The sequence below is a fragment of the Camelus ferus genome, chromosome 16, assembly GCF_009834535.1.
Source record: "Camelus ferus isolate YT-003-E chromosome 16, BCGSAC_Cfer_1.0, whole genome shotgun sequence".
In the NCBI taxonomy this organism is placed as follows: domain Eukaryota; kingdom Metazoa; phylum Chordata; class Mammalia; order Artiodactyla; family Camelidae; genus Camelus; species Camelus ferus.
The window spans coordinates 48,040,579-48,066,004 of record NC_045711.1 but is presented as its reverse complement, the minus strand read 5'-3'; the positions used below and the strand labels follow the sequence as shown (position 1 = coordinate 48,066,004).

The window sequence follows — 25,426 nt, the reverse complement described above, 5'->3', positions numbered from 1 at the left end:
AGACCAGCTGACACCCGGGTGGGGTGGGGCAGGGTAGGCAGAGGAGGCTCCCACTTCCCTTCTCGCCAGCCACAGGCCTTGCCAGCCAGCCCTGGGGCCCACAGGAACCAGAACATCACCACCCCCAGCCAGGCCCACTCAGCCCTTCCAAGCCTCAGAGCATCGGGCCCAGTACCCCTCAACCTCTAGGCTACTGGGCTTGCTGTCCCTACTTTACCAGGCAGGGAAAAAAAGCTCTGAGAGGCAAGGGGCCAGACTCAGAGAATGTAGCTGGGGGGAAAGGGGAGACAGAACCCGGCTTATAAAGAGAGCAGGAGTCCAAGTCTCTACCCTCTGCCTATCCCAGCCTCCAGCCCCAGCCTCCAGGAGCCCAACTGCAGAGGATGAGAGCTGTGGCCTCAATGCAGAGCCCTAACTCACACCCCTCCCAGCAGTTCCCTCCCTACCCCAGAGCCTGGCTCCAAGCCTCTCAAAGCATGGCTGGGGGACTGAAATCTCTCACCAGAATCACCAGGGCAGCCAAAATGCAGATTCCAGGGCCCTGCGCAGAACTGCCAACCACAAGCCCCTTGGGTGGGGCCTAAGATTCTGCATTCTACAACCTGAACCCCACCCCTACCTCCGTAACTGGTGCATATTGTGGGTGAAAGCACCAGGCTGAGAGCCACAGCAGGCTGCAGAAGAGCTAAGAGCAAAGGGCTTCACTTCTGCCTCCTGTCATGGGGCTCTGGCAAAGGGCATTGCCTCTCTATCCAGTGTCCCCTTCTGCACCATGGGGACAAGAGTCCCTCCTTCATCAGGTGGTTGTGAGGATTAAATGAGGTCTGGCCTGACTCCCCACCACCCCGCCCCCGAGGACCTACTTAAGAGTGACAGCCATTCTCAGGATTCTACCCCCACCCCACCGCCCCAACACACACTAGAGAGACAGGAACCCAGGACCCAGGAGGTGAGCAGCGGGCCAGGGCCCAGGGGGACCAGGGGCACAGGTGGGGCGGAGGGGCCTTCAGACCCTGGCAGGGGTGCTTCCTCCTACAGACCCAGACCCCGCCCCTCAGGGATCAGGTTCCAGGGGCCAAAAGAGCTGCAGCCCAGCTTTTGTAGGAACAACAAAGGCTGAGGGAATTAGCAGGGTTTGAATTTCTCCTGAGAGTAGGGGTGTGTGTGTGTGTGCGTGTGTCCACCTTGCCTCTGCCTGAGTGTATGCACACACTCCCACACTCCTCTCAAGCTGTGTGGTGAGTACAGTTACCCCACGATGCTCTGGTCTGCCTGCCCCTTGAAGCCCCCTCCACCTCTGGCCCCAGTGGGCTCCCTACAGGATGGGGAGGCCAGGGAGGCATCAGGGCCTGGTGAGAGTCTGGCCAGAATCTTCCCTGTGCAGACCAGGCCCCGGCCCCAGAACTGTCTCAAAACTTCCTGCCAGCTAGGCCACCAGTCCTCCTCAGTTGGCAGGGGTCTGGTACCCACGCGGGCTCCCCGAGTGACTGTGGCTTTCATACCACAGCGGGGTGGGGTCTGGGCTGGCAGATGGGAGCTGCTGCTTCCCCAGCTCACTCCCCATCACCATGGGACACATGGGAGAGGTCAAGGTCACTGTACTCAGGAATGAAAAATACAGCAGATCCTGAAACCTCACTCTGGGTGTGTGTCAACAGGCAAAGTAGGGTGCCTCTAGCACCTTGGTTCCCTCGTCTGACCACTGGAATCGGGTCAAGGATAAATGAGACGAAATAACTAAAAAGTAACTGAAGTGCTTGCTAAGCTACAAAAGTTCTCACCAGCGTAAGGAAGTCTGGTGTTTATTGTTACGCTACAGATAGTTCTCCTGAGGGAGCTGGGTGGAAAACTGGAAAGAACACAAGTCTCAGAGTTAGACAAACCGGCACTCAGCCATCAGCATTTATTTCCTCTTCCGTAAAGTGAGACCGATCCTGCCCAGGGCTGCACAGAGCTGCCGGGAGGACTGGAGGCGCCAGGGCATTGAGCACTCCATATGTCAGCTATTACTATGATGATTACCTCTGCTGCTACCTGTGTGATCTTAGCAAGTCCCTTACCATCCCTGAGCCTCAGTTTCCTCATCCATACAGTGGGAAAATCAGCACCTTCCTCACAGGGTTGCTGGGAGGATTAAGTGAGAGAATACATGGAAAGCCCTAGATGACCCAGGGCTGCTCCTCCCTCATGTGACCCCCTGGGAGACAGGGACCCAGAGAAGTCACAACAAGATCAGGCAGCAGACGCCCACTCTGGAGGGATCAGGAGAGATCCCCCTCTGAGGCCCAGGTGTATCCTCCAAGACGTTTTCCCGGCCCTGGGCACCCTGGCTACCTAGTTAAGTTCCCCAAGGAGTCTTTGCTAAACCCCTACCTACCCCGCCACCAACAGTCCAGGCCAGGCTTGTCCCAGAAGCCCTCTCAGAGCCCCAGGCAGGATCAGTCGTTCTAGTCTAAAAACTCCAGACCTTTTGCTTACCCCCCAGTGTCCCCAGAGTTCTCCCTGGGACAGGAATCCTGTCTCCTCCCCTGCGGCAGTGGTGTGCACTGCTCCCCACCTGGCAGGCGCTCAGGAAAATCAGGCCCAAGGAGACACAGGCAGGACAAGACCCCCGGAGCCAGGCCCTCTTCTCAGCCTGCCCTCGGAGTAGAGGGTAGACCATATAAACTCGGACTAGCTTGAGCCTGGAGAGGCGAGTGCCCTCCTTTAAGGGTGGGTGTGAGTAGAGAGGAGGGAGAGGAGACCAGCTTCCTGGAGGAGGTGGGCTTTAGGGGCCCTATTTTAGGTAGGAAGCGGGGCAGGGGGGTGATGGTGGAATACCTGCCTACCTCACCCATACCTCTGATGAAGTCAGGAAATCTGAAGTCACACGGGGTGGGAGCTGGGTTGGGGAGACTAGGCAGGTGCTAGGATTTCAGCACCTTGACCTTGCTGAGTAACCAGAGGGAAGGAGCCCTTGCCAAATCCAGGGGTTACCAAATCCAGGGTACCCCTCCCACACAGGCCAGGCCCCAGTGCCAGCCCTGCCCCCTCACCTGACTCTGGAGCTCACTCTGTTGCTTGAGGCGGAGGTTTTCCGGGGTGTCAGCCACCATGGTGAAAGACTGCTTGGGGTAGTGTCTGCAGCACAGAAAAAAAGAGTAGGGGGTCACTGTGGGTGAAAGGGTGGGAACCCCTGGGCTTTTTATCCTCTTATCCTTGGATGGCCTCTGCCCCAGCATTAGGACCAGAGTGCCCACCGCCTATAGACAAGGGGAAGCAAGCGTTTCTCAGACTCAGCCTGGACTAAACTGGGAAGACACATCAGGCCTGAGTGGCGGGCTAGCCACCAGGAACTCCAAAGGGAGGCCAGGAGGACACTCTCTAAGGGGGTCAGATCACTCTTGTTTGGGGATAATCCATGTCTACTGCACAGGGTCAAGGAGGTCAGGTACCCAGGAGGGCCTAGCCAGACTGGGGAGAAGATGCCCACGGGGTCAGGACAAAGCTTTCAGCTGATACCAGAGATGGAGACCAACATTCAGTATCTTGTAATATCCTATAATGGGAAAAAAATCTGAAAAAAATATATGTGTAACTGAATCATTTTGCTGGCTACCTGAAACTAACACAACATTATAAATCAACTACACTTCAAATTAAAAAAAAGAGAGACCAATCAAGCAGAGGAAGGGCAGGAGGAATACAGAGACAGAAGTCAAGAGGAAAGTGACATGCATATCCAGGGAGGCTTCCTGGAAAAGGCAGTGAGAGAAAAAAATGCACACATCCAGAGTGGTGTTTCAAAGGGCTAACATGGTCCAGCTTAACTGGAAGGTAGGTGGGAGGTCAGCTTGAGGCCAGAAAAGAGGTCACCTACGGGTGACAGATAACAATACTGTAACCACTGTCGCCGTTTGCCCTGGGTGCCCATGCCTTAGTTCATCAAATTCTCACAACCGCCCTATTGTTCCCCTTTGACAGATGGGAGAACAGCGGCTTGGAAAGGTTAAAAAATGTGGCCAAGGCACAGGGCCAATAAAGGGTAACATCCAGATTTGTACCCAAACAATCTCCCAGGACCCAGCACCCTGCATCAAACCTTCCAGTCTCAGACACAGGACAGACCATAGTCTGTCCCCCAAAAAGAGGGCTGGCTTGGCGGTAGCAGGAGCCAGGGCAACTGTCAGAGCCAAGCCTGCGGGGACCTCCAGGACCATCCGGTCCAACCCCCTCATTTCCCAGAGGAGGAAGCGGTGTGCTGGCGCCAGGCACTTAGCACTTAGCTGACTTCATAATTATTTATTGCATCGGTTTATTGTTTTCTCTCTCCGTTTCTCTATGAGGTGAGGGGGTTCTTGGTCTCTTGCTCATTGATTGATCCTAAGCTCCCAAAATAGTACCTGGTGTTTAATTCAATAAATTTGTTGAATGAGAGGGAAGGGTATAGCTCAGTGGTAGAGTGCATGCTTAGCATGTGCGAGGTCCGGGTTCAATCTCCAGTACCTCCACCACAAAAAAAAATTTTGTTGAATAAACAAATGTCCTACTAGTTGGGCCAGGACTAGAACTCGGGTCTCCTACATCCCACTGGGTCAACACAAAGTCTCCCAGCAAACCAGCTAAAGGAGAGTCAGCCCTGAGGCACTGTGGTTTGTGTGTAGGTGATGGTACAAAAAATGGCCGGGGGCCCACATGGGCCCCAACAATTTCAGGGACTGGTGGGTGGCTTCTCTGGGCAGCGGCCAAGGTCTGGCCATTTTTAGCGCTGGGTGACCACACCTCACCACAACTGTGACTGCTGGCAGATGCCTGACTCACAGGCTGTCCCCAGGTAAGAGACAGATTGCCTACTTCCAGCCACCCTCCCCCCTCTGTGTGCTTCACCAAGCCTGGCATGTTTTCCAGCTGCCTGCCCTGCCCTGAGCCAGAACTGTCAATAATCCCACAAAACTTCCCGCTGTCAAGGGTAGGACTTGAGGTCCTGGAAAAGTCAACCAAGGGGGATGTGACTATAAAGAGCACAGTGCAGGACGCTGGCTCTGCCACTATCTCACAGGGTGACTCTGGCAAATCTTTTTACCCTCTGGGCTGGTGCCACTATCTTGGAACTAGAATCACAGCAAGGGGATTCCAGCTGTGCTCCAAGCCTCCACTGCCCCAACTGCGTCCTACCTCCCAGAGCAGCCAGGCCCACGGCTCCCCGAGCAGAGGAGGGGGAAGAGCAGAGACGCAAAAGCAAACACAGGTGCCTGCAGCTGGCAATAGAAATGGCCCATGGATGAATGTGGGGCCTAGGCTGTGGGTCCAGTCCCCAGGCTTGGTCCAGCTCCACCCACTGCTGAGGAGCTGCATTCAAAAGTCCTGAGCAGTTCCAGGGAAACGGAGGACCAACCGGGAGTCTGTTCCTGGAGACTAGAAAGAGAACAGCAGGAGGGATCTAAGTAAGATCTCTAGCAGAACTGGCTGGCCCTGAGGTCCTAGGAGGCAGGGCTAGGGGGGGTGACTCTCACCAAATCAGAGACATTATGAAGGCATCAAGGGTTGGGGGGTAGGGGAGTGTGGTGAGCATCTGTAAATAGAGATTCATGTGGCACAAAAGGGAGGTTAGGTCCTGAAGCAGAGCGACAGAGGAGACCTTCAGGGAAGCTCTGGCCCAGAACCTGAAGGGTCAGTTCTGAGAAGATTGCACTGGTTAGCATTTGGTGGGGAAGTGTGCCTGCCAGGCTCAGCAAACACATGCACACGGGAGCCAGCCTGCACACGCAGGGTTTCCTATTTGCCTGAACGTACAGGGTTAAAACGGAGTGCCAGCTCCAGCAGCCCAAGGTCAGCCAGACATGCGCACCTGACGCGCCCCCACACCACAATTCCAAGGCTCCCACACACTCAGTGTGGTTCCTCACACACGAATATATACACAGGTCTTCTGCAGCGACGCATGTCTCCCAGACACCGCGGCCAGCAGGTCCACATTCACACAGCTCCTACACTCCACCAGGAGGGTCTCAGGAGGGTCTCAGGAGCACGCCCAACGGGCAGCGGGTGCCTCTGGATGGGGTTGGCAGGTATTTCATCCTCTCTTTGGAGCCATCATGACCCCCAGATCTCAGCCCCCCACCGCCAGAACACTAATTCCATCAGAAGGGAAAGGGGGCCCAGCCTAGATGTTGACTCAGCTTAATCTGGTGGGAGGAGGAGGGGGATTTTAAGCCTGTATCAGATTAAAACAGATTAAAGAGGGGCTCCAGAGCCTCCAGTCTCTTACCTCTGCCCCCTAAACCCCGACCCCAGGCCAGAGGAAGGCAGGCAGACATGAGCACCAGCTATATTCCTCCTGCTGGGTCAACCCTGTCCCCTCCCCACTGCCCCCAGCCCTGGCGAGACAACTCTGCCTTTCCTTCCCCTGCTCACTGCGCTTTGGGTTCCCATGGCAACCTCATCCTCAGCTCCAGGCAGGAGAGCAGCAGGGCGAGAGCGGGCAGACAGAGACTGTGGGGGTGGGGGAAGAGACAGACAGCACGGGTGTCCTCAACTGCAGAGGAGCCCATGAGGGCAAAACCAGAAGACTGTGTCTGCAGGATCCTTGTAGACAATTTCGGGGAGGAAGACGGGTGCCCCAGGTTTGCTTATAGAAGGCAGGACACAAGAAGACCGGTGCTGTGTCCCTCTCCCACCAACATGACTGCCTTCCAAGAGGGCTCCAGGATTTGACCTCCTTCCAGAAACAACTGCTGGGAATTCTACCTTTCCCCCTCTTCTCTATCCTCAGGTTGAAGCTCCCCCACCCATTACCCTCAGATCCCAGTCAAGATGAATGGATGCCTGTGTATCCCAATGTAGGCGCTAAGACAGAAGAGGGGGACCCCCTGTCCCAGCCAGCCCCACCAACAGACTGGGCCATGGTGAAGGAACGAGGGGCCAGGGTGGGGAGAACTGGGCGTCCCAGCTCTGGCCTGAAGCTGGGTCCAGAGCACAGCTGTTCTTTGTCCCTTCTGTGGGCCAGTCTGCACCCGGCCCCTTGTTAGTCATTCCAAGCGGTGGGCCCTCTGCGGATGCCCCTCCCCGCCCTCCACAGCAGCATCAGCTGCTCTGAGGAAGAGACAGGCATGGAGAGCCCACGAGGACAGGAAGCCTGGGGGGGGCAGGGGACGGGAACCAGCATCCATTAGGGCAAGCACAGGGACGGACAGGGCCATCAGGCAGCTGTCCGCAGTAGCCTAGGCTTCTAGGAGAACTTAGAGGCACACAAAGCAACTTCTTGATATATTGTATCCTGCGCACATTCTCTCTTGAAACCTGCCGCAAGGCTGTGGGCTAGAAAAGGCAGGCAATGTCACTGTGCCCGTTTTACAGATAAAGAAACTGAGGCTGAGTGTCAAGGACAGAGAGACCTGACCCAATGCACTCTCCCCCACACCACAAATGCCCGTAAGGGCAGGCTGACATCCCTCTCTCAAGTGGACCCCAGCTCACTCCCTACTCAAGACAAAGATTTGCTTGCTTGGGTGTATGTAGAACAAAGTACTTCCCCTTTCAAACACAACCGGTTTCCAAGCTTGGCTATTATGAGAGACTCCTCTGGGGTCTGTCAGCCACTCCCAGTCAGCAGCCGCCTACTCCTTAAAACATGTCTAAAGCAGGATCTCAAGAGTCCAGACAATGACCAATGGGGGTGCAGGAGAAGGGGTGCCTCTGCCCCTCAGGATTATCCCTGAGGACCTCTGCATCACCTTCCTGCTTGGAGGGACGATGAGGACAGGAAGGATGCTGAGAAGCTGCAAGGCTCCTGCTGGGGCTTCCTGGTGACAGGGACAGCTTGCAGGGCAAAGCCCCACTCCCAGCCCTACCACTTGCTGCATTTCAGAAGCAGAACAAGAACAGACCAGATATCCAGGAAGCCTAGCTCCCCCTTCTACAGGCAACCTTGCTGCTTCCAGCCTTAGACCCCTTCAAAAACCACAGCTTTTTGTTCAAGGAGGAACAAAAATACATCAACAAAAGCAACAAGGAGCCTTTGGTTTTACCAAAAGGGGGAAAAAAAACCCCACAGCCCCTACATCCTGCCTCTGGAAGGAGCTACTGATTCCCCTGCTGGGAGCACTGCCCATGGGCAAGCGGTGGGGGGGATCCATTCTAACCCAGTTTCTCACCAGTTCCCCAGGCCTAAAGGGCTGAAATGATGGAAACAGGAAGCAACAAAGAGGCATTGTTTGACCAGAGGAAAAAAATGAGCAGCCCAAAAGATCAAAGCTAGACATGAAGAAGGACCTACCAGCCCTCAGGGGTCATAGACAAAATGAAAAATCAAAGCCAATGGCACTACATAAAGAGAAATGATCCTGCCAAGTTTGTAAGGCATGGGAACACTGGGCCTCAGTTTCCTCATCTATGAAATGGGGTGTTAGGAAGCAAAGTGATCCTTGAGGTTCCTTGAGGCCCTGACATTTGAGTGTAAGGATTAGGGGGGTGAGAGTGAGGTGGGGGCTTCCTAGAGGCCACACTGGTCACTGTGGATGCCCCTTTGTGAACTCCTCCATCCCAAACACACCACACACACCCCTCCCACTCTCTCTCCTGGTGCTACCTCCAGCTCCCCAAGAGATCTGATCCCGTTTTTCCCAGTCAGGGGCAGAGAACTCTGAAGAGGCAGAAAAGCCCCAGACCCCAGTCCTGGATCTGCCCACCACCGCCCCACCCCCAAAGAGCAGCTGGATTCAAGACAGTTTGCTAGGATAGAGACACTCCGAGCAGCCCAGCCCCACCAGTGCAGGCCCCACCCCACTCTTTGAGGCTTAGGGGAAGGAGCAGAACCAGGGACACCTCCACCCTCCTCAGCTCCTCAGCCCACAGTTCAAGACAAGCGAAGGACAGAACTCAAATATCTGCAGCCAGTAGAGAGGGGCGAGGTACAACTGAGTCTCCCCTCTTTCTTTTCCAGCCCATGTCTGTTCCTCACTTGACACCCCAAAAGCTGGGTCCCCTGGCTGCAACTCTGTCTCGGGCCTGCAGCCTCCATTGCTTCATGGCCCCCAAGGGGGAAGGAACATTCCTCCTCACCCTCCACCCTGCTGTGACCTCCAGGCTCCTCAACTATTTGCATGGAGACAAAGGAGACAGTTTGTACGTGTGGACAGGTCGGCCCCACTTTTGGAAAATGTAATTTACAAAACAAATCACAAAGAGCATACATATTCCTCTAACCAAGGGAACTGGCTCACCCCACCTACCTAGAAGCTTCAAGAAAAAAATTTGATTAACAGTGGTTAATCCATCATTGGCTACTGCGCAAAAGCAGGCATATTCACCTCTACCTTGCTGTAGCAATGCTCAGTGGCCATGGTCTGGGAAGCATGGACACAAACACTGTCTATTCAGTTCGACCCCTAGGCATTCTTCCCTGGTCCCACAGCCTGCGGCATGTGTGTGTCTGGATACGCACAGGCACGTGCACAAATGCATGTCCTTGGGGGCCCACTACCACCCAGGAGGCCGGCTGTGGGCTCTGGCCTGTGTTCTCTCCCCCACCTCACCCCAAACAAGTCTGGTGCAAGGAGAGAAATAGAAGAGGCCTTTTTGCTGCTTACAGTCACTTTTCAGAACTTAAATCGCAGTCCTGAGAAGCCACCAGGGAGAGACAGACAGCTTCCTTCTCTCGTGCCTGCCCCACTGCGAGATCCCAGCTCAGGGACAAGCCAGAAATAGACAGAGTGTAGAGGCCTCCTGCACACCAAACTCGTGCACTCACTCACTGGGTGGGCTCAACTCCCGGGCAAAGGGCCAGAAGCGATCACCTGCCCCTGTGGGTCTTGAGCGGCAGGTGTTGAAAAGCCAGGCCTGAGCTTCACAAAGCAAGACCAGGCTGGGAATTGGGGCAAAGCTCTACCCTGGAAACCCCAGGATTCAAAAACCTGAATGTTACTGGGGGATGGAGCCAAAGGCAGGAAGAAAACAGGAAGAGATGAGCATGAACACTCAGCACAGCGCCTGGCACACAGCAGGGATTCAAAACTTTTTGGTCCAGGGTCCAACATCCCTGAGTAGGGACTTTTAACCACAGGAAAGTCAAGGCTCAGAGGGCTCCCCTTGCAAGCCGGGCCCACATCTGGGTTATCCCGGAATCCCCATATCTGGCCCACTGGCACAGACTAACCACTCAGCAGACACTGGCTGAGGGAGTGTGGCTGCCTTGGGCAAGGTGCTACCGCAGCTGGAATGAAACACAGCTGGGCCACAAATCCCCCAAGTCTTCAGCCCCTTATCCAGGGTCCTTCCCAGCTGGGTCAAAGGTCAACTCAGCATGGCAGAGGCTAGGGCTGGAAAGTCCGAGGGAATGGTGAGGGGTCAACCTGCTTCTCTGGCTGGAAGCCAGAAGAGAGACTGGGTGGGTTGGAAACAGCATCTTCCACCTTCCCTGGAAGCCCCCCAACCCCTGCTGGAGTTCCCCACCCCCACCTGCTGCAGTCTCCCCAGAAGAGGGCAAGAAAAGTAAGCTGGGACTTTGGCACTAGGCTGAGAAAACATCAAGAAAACAAGGACAAACCTCAGATTTCTTTCTCCAACTCCCAGTGCTCGCTGCTTTCTAGGCTACTGGTGTCTTAGGAAGAGCAGTGAAGAAGCCTCAGTCCCTACTACCCCCTGGGTTCCAGGCTCAGCCAGACTCCTGCCTGGATGGGTGGAGTCTCCAAAATGGCCCCCAAAGGAGCCTGGATGCCCAGAATCTAGCGTGAAGTGGTCCAGCAGTCAAGAGGTTAACTGCCCCGGCCTCTGGCTTTGCTGAACCCCACCCCACTCCCCAACAGAGGGAGGAAGTGGCAGAGAATCAAGGCTTGTCTGAGCTCTTAAGAATTTGAAGAATGTCCCATTTCCCTTGGGGGGGTGGGAGGGGTTGGTAGGGGAAGGAGGATGAGTGGAAGTTAAGAGAGAAGGGGCAGCTGAGGGAGGAGCCAGGAGAGAGCTATGACCCTCCCTCCACCCCAGGCAAACTTCCCAGAAGAGACGACATTCAGGGACATTCAGGGAGCTTCTCCAGCTTAAGATTTTCTCGGCAATGTGGAAATCTGTTTTCGAAGCACCTGGCACAGGTGGGCATCGAGCAGCCCCTAGGCAATCAGTGCCTGATGAATCCTCCAACCTCCAAGGAGATGAGGCTGTGGTATTAGCAGGGGAGGGGAGTACAGCGAGGGGGATTTACGGTCCCATCCCCTTCTAGACAAATCCCAGAGTTCCTCTTCTAGGTGAACTTCAGCTGCAGAAAGCCTCCTGACTGAGAATATATATTAAAAAAAAAAAAAAAGGACTCAAAGTCAGATCCTGAAGTTTCTCAAATACGGATCTTGCCACCTACTTCAAGTGACTTGACCTTCTGAAGCTCCCACCTAGTAGGGTGGCTGAGGTCCTGTGTATGTCGTGACCCACATGTGGTCAACCTGAATTCAGAAGGTGTTGCATTTTCTATAAATGCATGGGATGGGATAGAGGGATCCTTCTGGGATGGGGGACCCCCACCTCTATCTACCTCCCCGCAGCGGACCAGGCTGCAGGTCCCAGTAGGGAAGGAACAGATCCCAAACCAGTTCCACTGGAAAAGACACCGGGTCTTGGCAGTCCCCTCACCAGACAGGGAAGAAAGCTATCATGCCTTCACGTTGCCCCCACTTGTCAAGAAATGATGAGAAAGGGCTGCAGCCAGGAGCCCCCAGGCCTAGTGCCCAGAGCCTCTGCAACTGGGCAGGTGAGAGGAGGCAGCTGCTGTTATGGAGAGAGAAATGCGGGAGGCCAAGCAGAGAACACAACTGAGCGGAAACAGGGGAGGCCACTTTTTCCTGAAAGACCTTGCTGGAACCCTCCTTCACAGCAGGGAGCAGTGGAAAGAACAAGCTTGCTCTCCTGGGTTTGAAGTAGCCTCCCACTAGCCTCTTGGGAAAGTCCCTTCCCCTCCTCAAGCCTCAGTTGCCTTCTCTGTAAAATGGGAATCAAATGGGGCCAGGTCACCTGGAGGGGGTATCAGAATGGAGGGAAGGACGGGGAGGCAGCCCAGGCGCCCCCAGCCCCCGCCCTGAGGCAGGACTCACGCGTTGCAGTAGGGCTTCTTCTCATAGCCCTTGTAGTTCTTCATGTTGAGTGTCATCTTGCAGGTTTCGCAATGGAAGCATGCTTTATGCCAGAACTGGGGACAGAGGCAGAGAACACCCATCAGACACTAGGAGTCAGGAGCGGGGCTCAGGCCCTAGGAAGGAGCGCTCCACCCTTGAGACTGGAGCACAGACATGCCCCCGGGGACATCTCAGGTCACAGGCTCTGGCAGCTGGGGACACTGCCCTCCCTGGTCCCACCCCTCACCAGTCAGCCAGTGGAGCTGTCAGGAGGGGGAGAAGGCAGAGAAGGGTCAGCTCCACCCTACCCTAGACCACTCCACTGCCTGAGCAGGAGAAGCCTCATTGCTTATGCAAAGCTGCGCCAGGGTTGCTAAGAAGCCGCTGCTGAACGTGCTGGGTAGCTCCTTGGCCTTGACAAGGCCTAGAGAAGAGGACAGCCCAGCCTCTACACACCCAGGCCCTCATACCCCTACACCAGGGCCTTGAGACACGCCTCGGCCTGAGCAACACACAGGCCCTGATGCCTCCCCATCCTGAGGGACCCTCACCCACAGTAGGGGTGGGTACCCAGGCTCTAGTCACCACACCCACACTCTTCCTACCCTTCCCTCCCTCTTCTCCCACCCTTGGGCTGGTCTCCCTCTGATGCACTAAAGAGCTCTGCTTGGGGGTGGACCCCCATCCCCGTAGTGGACATCAAAGCCCCACCCTGACTAGCTGGGTGGCTTTGGTCAGGATCCACACCTTGGAGCCATTTCAGTGTCTATAGAATGCAAATCATAGTACACATCCCTCTTGGGATCGTTGAGGATTAAATAAGAAATGACCTACCAAGCCCTCAGCACAGCACCTGGCACCTCTAAGTAGTGAATGTCAGGTGCTGGGCGCAGCAAGGACGAACCTCAGCAGCTTGCACGGGAGGGTGTGTGTGTGTGCGCGCACGTGCGTGTGCTGGGGTGCAGATGGGGCTCTACTGTGCCCAACCACAGCTACAATGTGTGTGACTGAGCATGAGTGACAGGGAAGACTCCAGCAAAGCCCAGGGACCCAGAACCAAGCAAGGACCAGTCCAGGGCAGCTGAGGGATAGGAACAGGGTGGAAGACCATGAGGGCAGGGGAACTGCAGGATGCAGCAGAGGTGACCCCATCCTAAGAAACACTGATGCTCAGGCAAATCCATGCAAATGAGAGAAATCCGCCCCGATGAGGCCCTGGGATCAGCACCCACCAGGAGTCCAACTTCCAGGACCTGGAAATCGAGAGCTGCTGGGGTGACCCAGCCGGCTTGTCCCTGCCCCATCTCCCAGCAGTCAAGAGAGACACTCCTGATCTCTCAAAGAAAGAGGCCAGAAGCCAGGGAAGGGCCCAGGGAGACTTCCGAAGTGCCTGGCACACTCCTGATTCTTGGCCACCTGTCAAAAAATTCCCCCAAGGTGGTGCTTTTCAAAACGTGTTTCCCAGCCAAGGGGTGCTTCTACGATGCTTCGGAGAAGGGGACAGAAACAGGGAAGCTGAGAGGTTGGGATTTCACCTCCCTCACTCTGACCCACTCCAACCAGAGACCGTGAGATAATTTGGGGGGTAATCACCGTCTAACAGGGTATTTTCCCTATCAAGGAGACCCAAAGGACACTCCAGTGGTGGAACAGTAAATGAAGCGACAGGAGAACCACTCTTTGGGAAGCAGGCCAGCGGGAAGTCTGGCAGCAAAGGGATGGCTGGTGTAAGCCTGGCCCCCACCCCAATCTGGGCCTATCCCAGAGCCCAGCCCAGACTCCTCCAGATGCAAAAGCCCATGCATACAACCCACCTTTGGAAAACTAGAACAGGGTCGTCCCTGCCCCCATCAGCCCCCTAAGTGAAAGCCCCTCTCCCTCCCTCCCCTAGTGCCTGGGAGGCGCTGGCAGAGCGCCCCGGCCCTGTCACCACCCAGTCTGCTGGCCTCTGCCTGCTCAGCTGCACATGCCCCTGCCTGGGCCCCCGCCTCCCCCTACCCCCGCAGGGCCCTGCCAGGAAAAACATTCTCTGGAATCCAGACCATGACCCACTTTCACACACACACATAGGCAGGAATACACACTGTCCTAGGACTGGGGACCTCCAGAGCTGCCCCGGCTGACTTGGAGGAGACAAAGGGAGAGACATTGACACCTCTACCCGAGCAAAGGGCCAGGTCCCCACCCTGGAGTCAAGTCCCTTGGGAAGGAGGGCAGAACACACTGACCAGACTAGGGTACAGGGCCAACAGCCCATCCAGGGGTTCCACAAGACCCCTCCCAGCTGCCATTTGGAGGAGGGGGGACCCCATACATGGGGGTGGTGTCCATTTCCATCAGGAGCTCTTTCCCACCTCACCCCCAGACATCCCTTGCTCTCAGTTAGACAGGTTAGCGGCTGGGGCAGTGGTCAGCTATTCTCTTACAAAGGATTCAGGAGCAGAATAATGAAAAAGAGGGTGGACTGAGTGTCCTCAAGGTAACTATGGAACTCGGTCTCTGTATTTGTCAAGTGGGGCTAAAACCATGATCGCACAGAGATGCTGGGAGGAGTAACGAGATGATACAGGCTCCAAGCCTGGCACCACTAGCTGCTCCCCGTCATTTCCTTCCCTCCCCTCTGTGGAGGAGGGCTCCAAGGTTGAGGAGAATCCAGCAGCTACTGCCACTGTGTCCTCTTTGGGGTAGGAAAGTGTGGGGCAGGGGGGGTGGAGCCAGGGTAGAAGATGGCAAGTCACTCAACAGCCCCTGTGGGCCAAGCCTGGGCCGGGCACCCCAAAGGGACCCCAAATGAAAAAGAAAAAAAAAAAAAACCATCCCTGTCTCAAGTCGAGTCTGGTGAAGGACACAGTCAGGGAAATAAGTCAATACAAGCCCACAATGACCCTCTGTCTGCCTCTTTCCCCTGTCCCATGAGCCCTGTCCCAGGGCAAGAGTCCTCCCTTTCTTGGAGGACACAGGTAAGATTTCAGAGAAGCATTCCTGGGACTCAGGACTCAGGGAGCAAAGGACACCTTGAGGCATGCAACTGGAATCCTTCCTGTTGCTGTTGAAGTCCACTGTTTCCCTATTCACAAAAATCCAGACCCTAGGCTCCAGCCTCATCCTCAGGTCTCCCTTGCCTGCAGCTCCAAAGCTACAACCCACTCCACAGAAAGGTAAACAGAGGCTGATGGGGACAGAAGCAAGATCCCTGGCACTTGGGCAAGGCTTGGGCCAGCCCACCTCTATAGAATCACTATGGAGGTAGGGGAAGCGGCCTGCTCACAGCTCTGGGTGAGGGAATGTGGTGGAACTTCGGGTCAATGTGCCTACAGCCTAGTATCTTGCCCTCCACACCCAGGCTGCCTATGACTCAGGGCTGGAGCATGAGACCTCTCCCTCCCTTCCTGTCACCCAGGGTTACAGTTTCTCACTCCTCCAGGGGCAACACCAGCCCTACCCTGGCCTAGTCAGTCGGCCACCTTGGAGGCTGGCTTAAAGGCATAGACAGTGGCTGCACCTCCACAAATTCCCAGGGGGAGCGTATTATTCCTGCTGCCTCAGCATTCCTCAGGCCAGGGTCAGGAAGAGGAGGGACCACGATGGATATCAGTGAGATAGTGTAAATAAAAGTAATTTTTGCAAACACAACAGGCAGAAGAGCTGAGCACAAAGAACTTTAGATTTGAATTCGAGCTCTGGCTGAGAAAGGAAGGAGCCACAGGACTTGTCTGAGCCTCTGATGATGGGGTTCGTAATTTCCAGGGGCAATCACATCTGCTTTGTGAGGCTCCTGTGAAGACTGAGCCTGGCACATCCCAATCAGTCATAGCTACTATGAACGGATGGTCACGGGATGATCGTGGGGTGCTCTCAGCTTCAGCTGGGAAATGCAGCATCAGGGCTGCAAGGACTTTTCTCCTTTTTTGTATCCAGCCCAGCTTCCGTCTACCTTGCTGCCCCCTGGCGGGGGCTGGGGGGCGGTGAGGGGAGGGTGGCTCACACAACCAGAGGCAGAGAGCCCTCCTGAGGGGGGATTTCAGGAGATCGAGCAGCCCCTCAATTATTTACCCTTCCCAAATGCCTCCACCTCTGTTCAAGAGCCCAGCAGAGAGGGACATGGCAATACCCTTGACAACGCAGGTCCCCAGATACAAATGTTTCCCAGTGGGGTCTGGGACAAAATTCCCCCTCTCTCAGACTATAACGGACATTTTGAGACACAGCCTCTCTCCCTCCCCAAAGGCCCTGCAGCAGGCCCTCAGAGTGCCTGGCACAAAGTAGGTGCTCAATAAATATTTCATTGAATGAGCAAGTGAGGTCACTGTTGTGGGCACAACAGGGCCGCCTGTGACATGGTGACACACAGGTTCAGTAAAAGAATTTACCAGAGCTTAAGTATAACAATAGAAAGGAGTTTATTAGGGTACACTGCCATAGACAACAGTGGGCCACACAGAGGAGAGATGCCTGTGGGAGCACTGAGGGCCAGTTGTTGGGGTCTTTTTTAAGGTCGGGTCACAAAGTGCCTGATCGGCTTGGGTGCGCGAGTCTGATTGGTTGTAGGTGAGGAAAGAGGTTTAGGGTCTGTGAAGGGCGGTGGGGTCTGTGACTCTGATAAGGGGGGCTGAAACAAGCCAGCCTGAGCTATTGTGAGATTAGCCATTACCTAGGGCTATTAGTTTCTTAGAGGAAACACGCCCAGTGAAGAATGTCAGACATCTGAGAGCCCAGGAATGGGGGTCGTTGGACTTTGAAGAACGTCTATTGGCCCGAGTCACCCTGTTTCTCCCTCAATTCTTGTCCCCTAAGTCCTCTGGAGAAGCAAATCTCGACCTCCTTCCTCAAACACCATCACCAGCAGTAGGTATTTATTCAGCACGTGGAGCACAACGGGTCCTGCAGGTCGAGGACAGGTGGCCATCAGAGGTGGCATGGCCATCACCCACCTAAGCCTTCGGGAGATAAGGCTCAGGGAGGAGAAAAGGTTCACACCAAGGACACAGCTCGTGCTCTGGGTCACATCGTGTCAGACGGATGTTGTAGTGAAACAGGTGAGTCTAATTTGACTCTCCTGTTATAAATGGGAAGTCTTGGGAAGTTGGTTAGCAACTGTGCCTACAGGACCAATGTTCCCCCTACCAAGTCTCAGTCCTCCACGCATCAGGTCCCCATTCCAAGTGCCTGTCCTTATTGCCTGAATCGGGGGTGGGGGGGTATTGGGAGGAATAAGTCTAATATCTGGATATTCCAGGCCTCCTGCTCAGTGCAGGGGGTGAGGTCTTGGGGCCACCCCCTATACGGAGAGCTCTAAAAAGAGCTCCCATTTCCCAGGGCAACCACCTGAATGTCCTTTTCCTGTGAGAGCAAGAGAACTGCTGGGGAGGGCACCTTGAAATATCCCTGCCCCCTCACCCTGACACCAAAGATCTTTACAGGGGGAGCCAGGTGTGGGGCTGGACAGAGCACCTCAGAAAGGTAGGGAGGGCACAGTCTATACCACATCCCCTTCCGGGCACTTTGACAAGCATTTCAGTGTACTGCCCCACCTTCAAGGAAATGACCTTATCATACCCAACCGACAGATGGCGAATACTGAGGCCTAGAGCCATTCATAAAGCTCGTGGGAGCAGACTTGGAAATGGGATCAAGTCTCCCAACTCCCGGGCTAGCAATCCCTCCATCATATGTTGCTTCTACCTCACATGGGTGAAGTGCCCACAGCCTCTTCCCAACTCATGACTGTGGAGGAGAGGGGCACAGGGCACTCAAGATGCAGAGGCCAAAATCTCTACCACCAGGGAAAGGGAAAAATCCCAGTGTGTAAGAACAGATGGCCAGCTTCAGCTAGTGCCTCAGGCTCAAGTCCTGCGCTCCAGAGGCAGCCATGGTCATTGGGAAGGTCAGCACCCACATCCTTTATATCCACAATATTGGCCCTCCTCTCCTTCTGCCCAGCCCAGGAAGAGAGTAAAACAGAAGCAGCCCTATATGCCCCCTTCCTCCAAGAGCAATTTCAAATGTATTCCAGAACCTTGGAACCCCACCCCCTCACCCTGACTCAGAGGCGAAAGGTCACAGGGGAAGCTCCAACCCCAAGGGGGAGGGGAAAGACCAAAGGAGCCAACGAACTATCCTTCCCCAAACAAAACCTGACTCCAGGTAGATTCTGTACCCCTCTTCCACCTCATGCCCCCCAACTCCTGCCAGTCCAGATGTGAAGGAGGACATCTTTTGGCCTGGAGCCAGCTTTAGGAGCTGGGTGAAATGCACGATGAGGGGTACAAAACCACCGAGGCCTCTCCTCCAGTCTGGGAAGGGGATGGAGAACGGAGGTGGGTTTTGCCGTGCGATCTTAGGGAGCTTGAAAGAGGCCCGGATCCTACCCCAAACTGCTGGAAATACCCAGTTCTACTCTCCGCCCCCCTCTAAAAGTATAATGGCAACCAGATGAACGAGTCCAGCATGATGGCGGGGGTTGGGGGGCACGACGTGTAAGGGCCCCCAGGGGACAGTGAATTTCCAGAAGGCCACCGTCCCTTCCCCCTAACACCTCCCTCATTTCTTGGCTTCCCCTGAACTCAGCCAACCCCACCCTCCATCAGGGAAACCTGCTTTGAAAACTTCGCTCTTTGTTCTACAAGCCGGACTCTGCCTCTGAGCACAATTTCAGGAGATCTCCGTGAAGCACCCCCCCACCCGCCGACTCCAGCACCCGACCCCGCCCGGGCCTGGCTGGGCGGCCCAGCACTGAGAGTTGGCTTCTAATTTGAGGTGGGGGCTGGGAAGCTATGGAGGACGTCTGCTAGTCCATTAACCGCTGAACCACCAACGGGGCTGCTGGTCGTCCAAAAAAAGGGCTCTTGCAGTGAGGTTCGGGAGCTTATCCGAAGCCCAGTTCACCAGATGCAACATTCACCAGCTGATAGCCCCCGCCCCCCAATCTCCAGGCCAGGAAGCCGGGCCATTCGCGGCCAGAGTGGACGGTTTCGCTGGGCCCCCCAACCTCTGCCCCGCCCCCCCGCCGCCCCCTCCCCCAGCGCCCCGCGCTTCCGCCTACTTGGCGCTCGGCGCGGCGGGGAGAGGGAGCGGCCGTCTCCTCTCACTCTCCCGGCCCTAGAGGGCGGGACTGCACCCCTAACCTTCCCCCACTCCCCCCCACCCCCACCCTGGGGCCTGGCTTCCCTACCCCTCTTGCATCCTCCCAACCCCGGGGCACAGAGCCCACTCTTCTCCAGTAGTGGCTGCCCGCCACGCGTGGACTCCTTGACTCGCCTCGGATCTCTGGGTTTCCAGACTGGGGTCTGTCCCCACACCCCATGACACCGCCCTCCCTCCCTCATCCCGGGATTGCGGGGTGAAGCAGCATAGACCTGGCCCCTCTCTCCTCCCCCGATCTGGAGCACTGCTTGGGGATTGAAAAGACGTGTCTCCCGGTCCCGCGGCTCACCTTATCCAGACAGTTCACCTTCTCTGTGGGGTACACGATCTTGCTACACCGGGCGCAGTTGGGATTCATGGCTCTGGAAAGGTGGGGCGGGGACGCCCGAGCTCGCGCGCGTTCTCTTTCCCCGGAGCGAGCTGGCAGGAGACGGCTGAGGCTGCAACTGCACAGGCAACGGCTGCGGCGGCTGGAGCTAGGGAACTGGCCTCCGCCTCCGCCCTCCTTCCCCTAATAAACACAGCGGGGAGGAGGGGCTGTATCGGGGCGGGGACGCGCCGCGGGCGCGGGCAGGGGTGCGCGCGGCGAGGCGCGCTCCCCGGGAGACGTGGGGCTGCGCGGGGGCGGGTTCCGGGGAGGACTGTCAGGCCGGAGGTGAGCGCCAAGGTGCGCTCCTAAGCAGAAGGTGCCCGGGAGAGATGCACACGGAAATCAGGCGCGGACAGACGACTTTGCCCAGGGTCCTTCCAACGCTAGAGGCGGCGCAGGGCCGGTCTAGCCGCACATCTGGGCGCCCGGGCTGCGGGAAGCGGGCAAACCCCTCGCACCCGTCGACTGTGGGGTTCGAACCCTCCTGAACGCCAAACCAGATTCGCCAGATTTGGGGACTTCCTTTGTACCTGTCGGTACCTGGCATGAACCTGCGGACCGAACGGGAACCCTTGCCCCGCCCCTGTTAGCCCAAAGTCCTTTCCCACGTTGGTAGGGCGGAACCCGTCCCTCCCGCCTGGACTCAGAGCCTCGCAGCCCGGGCTAGTTCTTCCCTCCCCGCGCCTCTGCCGTGCAGCTCGCCTGGTTTTCGAGATCCGAGGACTTTCTGCTTTCCGCCTAGCCCCCTTTCCTCCTTCGTTCCATTCTCTTTACCCTTAACATCGCACCTTCGATGTAGCAAATCGCTTAACATTCCAAACACTCGAAATCGCTGTCTCCAAACGGCTGAGCGGCACGGGGGTATAGCTCAGTGGTAGAGCATTTGACTGCAGATCAAGAGGTCCCTGGTTCAAATCCGGGTGCCCCCTCGGTGGCTTTTCCTTTTCTTCTCTCTGTAACTAATGTAACTTCTTTCTTGACCGCTTTTTTTTTTTAAATATCGGATCGTAGGATAAAGAAAACAGAAAAACGATATTCAAAAATCCCTTCTTCTTCCCCCCAAACAAAAACAATAAAAAACAAAAAAAAATTTTAAATACTAAAAAAAAAAAAAAAGCTTTAAAAAAATCCCTTCCTCATTTTCCAACTGTAGCGGAAAGCTTTCGGTTTTACTTAGTACCCCGCAGAAGGAAGGGGTGAGTAGCGGTACAAATCAGGTACAAAAGCTCATGACCCACATCATCCGCACCAGAGGTGTCAGGATTTCTGCGGCCACGGCTGGCAGCCCCAGATATCAGGCGGCTGGCAGCCCCAGATATCAGGCAGCTGGAGGCGCTGGTTCAGAAGGCAAGATGACCCCCAACTTGGCGCTCCACTTCGGGTGAGGGTGGGTCAAGAGAAGGAAACTCATAGACAAAGACTTTCTCCAACTTCAGCTTTCTTTATTACCGGTGACATGCACATGCCACGTTCACCTTTCCCTATTGCTCGTGACACCGGCAGAATGAAAGCACTTTGAGAACGTTAAAAATGACCAATGCCGACCCAAAAGCTCATTTTAATTCACAAAAATAAAGTTCCAGCCTGATGCAAACTGATATAAACTAATACAGTGGATTTCAAACTTGAGCGTGCGTCAGAATTACCTGGAGAGCTTGTTAAAACACCCTCAGTTTGTGATTCTGTAGGCCTGGAGTAGGACCTCGAGAATTTGCATTTTTAGCAAGTTCCCAGGGGATGCTGATGCTGTTAGATCCACACTTTGAGAACCACTAAACTAGTAATACAAGGCCCTTGAATTTCATAACCTAAAGATGGGGACAGATTGGCTGCGTGGCTGACAGTATCACTGTTGGGCCAGAGGAAAACGCCAAGTGTTAAGGGAGCAAAGGCGTCCCCCTCCACTAGGTTTTGCCCCAAAAAAGGAAAAATAAAAGCTACAGGGAGAGGCATGCTTCTTGAGTCAGGGGGCAGTTGCGATATTTTAAACTCGGAATTTGGTTCTGTCATCCTTCGGGCCCCAGGGGAATACTCCTCGAACGCATTTTTCCCCATGGCTCTCATGACTGTGAGATGCTTCGCGAAGCTGGACATGGAGATTAAGCAGAGCTGCTCTCTGGTACAAAGTCCAGACCCGAGAAATAACCAGTTTCTCACCCCTTTCCTGGACACCAGGCCTCAAACTTAGATTTGTAGGTTTATCAGGCAAAAGCCCTGCCTTTTAGATAATATAAAGGAGAAAGCCGTCCACTTTTCACCTTCTATCTTATATCTATGCTGGGTCCTGTTAAACTTAGCCACTATATAAAACTTCTAAACTTGGATTCTGGTCTAGTCTTTCTGGTCAGAGTATGAACTAGGCAAATAATATTGCCCTGCCCCGGCACTCCATTTTTCCCGAAAAAAAGGATCTATAGTTAACAGTAAAGCAATTGGTCTCAGACGGTCTCGGAGATGGAAATAGTTTGGCGCCTTCTTCCTGCCTGCCAAGAGTGCAAGTGGGCTTCTCGCCACTGAGCCCGGTATCCAGCTTAGATGTGGTAGAGTCACCCATGTGCAGCCTCTGGGGTGTTGCTCTTAACTACTCAGGAGTCGGAGAATATCTGAAGACAGAAAATTAAGCAGGTGCAAGAGACAAGAGGATCTTTCAGGGAGCTTTGGAGTCAGAAACCTCGGATTCTCGAGTTGTTCCGGGTTAAGAAGAGCGACTATGAAAAATGCAAAAGCAGGTAAGGGGGCACCCGGATTTGAACCGGGGACCTCTTGATCTGCAGTCAAATGCTCTACCACTGAGCTATACCCCCTCTACTGGACGATCTTTGGTAAATCCTTTTTACATTCATTCCAAAATTTTCGTTTTGAGAATTACTTCTTCAAAATTAGATTCTTCTTGCTATATGATATTGAATTTACTAATAATAAGGAACAAAATTAAAAGACCAAGTATGAACATCAAGGTCCTACTGTATAGCACAGGGAACTACATTCAATATCCCATAATAAGCTATAATGGAAAAGAATTTTAAAAAGTATACACACACATGCACACATATATAATATTATATATATATATCTGAATCACTTTGCTGTACACCAGAAACTAACACAACATTGTAAATCAATTATTCTTCAATTTAAAAAAAATGTTTAAACTCCAAATAAGACATAGAATTTTGAAAACATGGGAACTGAAGTACGAATCTGTCTTTTCTAGGTCCAGTTCTTTATCCACAATCCCACTCATCTCTTTACCCTAAGAGGTCAGACAACAGCTTCTTGCAAAACTCAACAGGGAATTCTTTCCCTTAATTTCTCTTAAAAAAGTACAAGGCTGGAGGGTATAGCTCAGTGGTAGAGTGCATGCCTAGCATGCATGGGGTCCTGGGTTAATTCCCAGAATCTCCATTAAATAAATAAATAAACCTAATTACCTTCCCCCATAAGAAAAAAATAAGAAGAATACAAACACTAGCTGAATAGATATCTCCACTGAGAGACTCTTCCTGGCTGTACTCTCTAATGGTTCCTCTCTCTTTTTATGGAGCAAGTACTATGTGCCCCACTCTAGGTACAGAACATACTTTCAGTAGAAAGACACAGTGGTTCTCAGCGTCACTGAGTTTAAAATCTCATAGAAACAGAAGAGAAACAAATGCACAAATGAATAAACAAGGACATACCCATTAATGATAAGGGAAATGATTAAAATAACAAATAAGGCAGTGTGTTAGGGAGGTATGAGGGGGCCATTTCAAGGTGGATCTTGAAATCTTTCTTTGCAGGTGATTTTGAAGTTAAGACATGAATGACACCAAAGAGACAGCTATTTGCCCATATGTCAGGAGCGGGCATCCCAGCTAAAGGAAATGGACTCTGTAAAGGCCTAGAGCTGGAGGAAGGTGGACAAGGGGAGAACGATTCAACAGAGCTGGAGAAGTAGCCCTAAGAGCTTTATAGGCCAAGGTAAGAAGTTTGGATTTTATTCTGAATGGATGAAAAGCCAGCCATCGGAAAGTTTTGACCAGAGGGATTGGAAATCATCATTCACACTGTTGTGGGGGAGATTTATAGAGAGTTAAGAATAGACATAGAGCATACATACCATGGAATGTTATTCAGCCTTTAAAAACAAGTAAATTTTACAATATGTGACAACAGAGGACATTACGCTAAGTGAAATAAGCCAATCATAGAAGGACAAATACTGTGTGATTCTACTTGTATAAGGTATCTAAAACAGTCAGACTCATAGAAGCAGAGAGTAGAATGGCCGTGGCCGGGGATGAGGAGCGACAAACTGGGAGTTGCTAATCAATAGGCATAAAGTTTCAGTTATACATGATGAACATGTTTTAGAGCTCTGCTGTACAACATTGTGCTGATAGTTAACAATATTGTATTGTACACTTAAAAATCTGTCAAGGGGGTAGATCTTGTGTTAGGTGTTCTTGCCACAATAAAAGAAAAGAAAAGGAGTGGACACAAAATAAAATAAAAAGAGAGTTTAGGTAGGATTCTATTGCAATGGTGCAGATGAGAGATGGTGGTGATGTCTGAGGCTACAGTGGTGTATTAGTTTCCTGTTGCTGCTGTAACAAATTATCACAGACTTATTTGCTTAAAACAACATAAATGTATTATCTTACAGTTCTGGAGATCAGAATTTCAAAATCAATTTTACTGAACTAAAATCAAGGTGCTGGCATGCCTGCACGCTTTCTGGAGATTTTAGGAGGGAATCAGTTTCCTTGACTTTTGCAGTTTCTACAGGCTGCCTGCATTTCTTGGCTCATGGTCCCTTCCTCTATCTTCAAAGCCAAGGTAGCATCTCCTTCACCTTCTGATCTCTGCTTCCATCTTCCCATCTTCTGTCTCTGACTCTGACCCTCCTGCTTCCCTCTTATGAGGACTCTTCTGATTATCCAGATAATCCAGGATAGTTTCCCCAACTCAAGACCCCTAACTTAATCACAACTGGAAAGTCCCTCTTATGTAAGATGACATATTTACAAGGGCATTGGGACATGGACATATTTGGAGGGCCATTATTTAGCTCACCATAGTGGGAATAGCAGAGCTGGAGGAGGGTGCAGGCATCCAGAATGACAGGGGAGCCACATACTTACTGTACATTGGATGACCTGAGGAAGATGAGGGAAAGAGTAAAATCAAGAATGACTCTTTTTACGCAAATTAAAACGACAAGTTTTGGCCTTACACCGGTCAGAATGGCCATGAATAAAAAGTCCACAAATGATAAATGCTGGAGAGGGCATGAAGAAAAGGGAGCCCTTCTATGCTGTAGGTGGGAATATAATTTGGTGCAGTCACTATGGAAAACAGTATGTGTATTCCTTGAAAAACTAAAAATAGACTTAACATATGACCCAGAAATCCCACTCCTGGACATATATCCAGAGGAAACTGTAATTCAAAAAGATACATGCACCCAAATGTTCTTAGCAGCACTATTTACAATAGCCAAGACAAGGAAGCAACTTAAATGTCCATCGACAGATGATTGGAAAAAGATGTGGTATATATATACAACAAAATACTACTCAGCCATAAAGAAGAATGAAATAATGCCATTTGGAGCAACGTGGATGGGCCTAGAGATTATCATACCAAGTGATTAAGTCAGACAAAGGCAGATATTATAGACAAATATATGTGGAATCTAAAAAAATGACATAAATGAACTTATTTACAAAACAGAAACAGACTCACAGATATGGAAAACAAACTTACGGTTACCATAGGGGGAAGGCAGGGGTGGAGGGGGATAAATTAGGAGTTTGGGATTTGCAGACACTAACTACTATACATAAAATAGATA

General features: G+C 53.1%; 1 protein-coding gene and 2 non-coding genes across 3 annotated transcripts in view; 1 reads left to right on the top strand and 2 right to left on the bottom strand.

Annotated features, from left to right (window-relative positions):
* Window positions 1-19,718, bottom strand: part of LASP1 (LIM and SH3 protein 1) — a 39,198-nt gene extending 19,480 nt beyond the window's left edge. The window contains exons 1-3 of the mRNA XM_032457901.1: window positions 19,507-19,718; window positions 12,054-12,148; window positions 3,036-3,120 (exon numbers count right to left, since the gene is read on the bottom strand). Coding sequence (XP_032313792.1) covers window positions 3,036-3,120; window positions 12,054-12,148; window positions 19,507-19,575 — 249 coding nt within the window. The 5' untranslated portion in view covers window positions 19,576-19,718. The remainder of the gene's footprint in view (window positions 1-3,035; window positions 3,121-12,053; window positions 12,149-19,506) is intronic.
* A 726-nt stretch (window positions 19,719-20,444) lies between these two features.
* On the top strand, window positions 20,445-20,516 carry TRNAC-GCA. The gene has a single exon. It is a non-coding gene; the product is annotated as a tRNA-Cys (tRNA).
* A 1,803-nt stretch (window positions 20,517-22,319) lies between these two features.
* TRNAC-GCA lies at window positions 22,320-22,391 on the bottom strand. Its single transcript has one exon. It is a non-coding gene; the product is annotated as a tRNA-Cys (tRNA).
* Window positions 22,392-25,426: the final 3,035 nt, after the last annotated feature.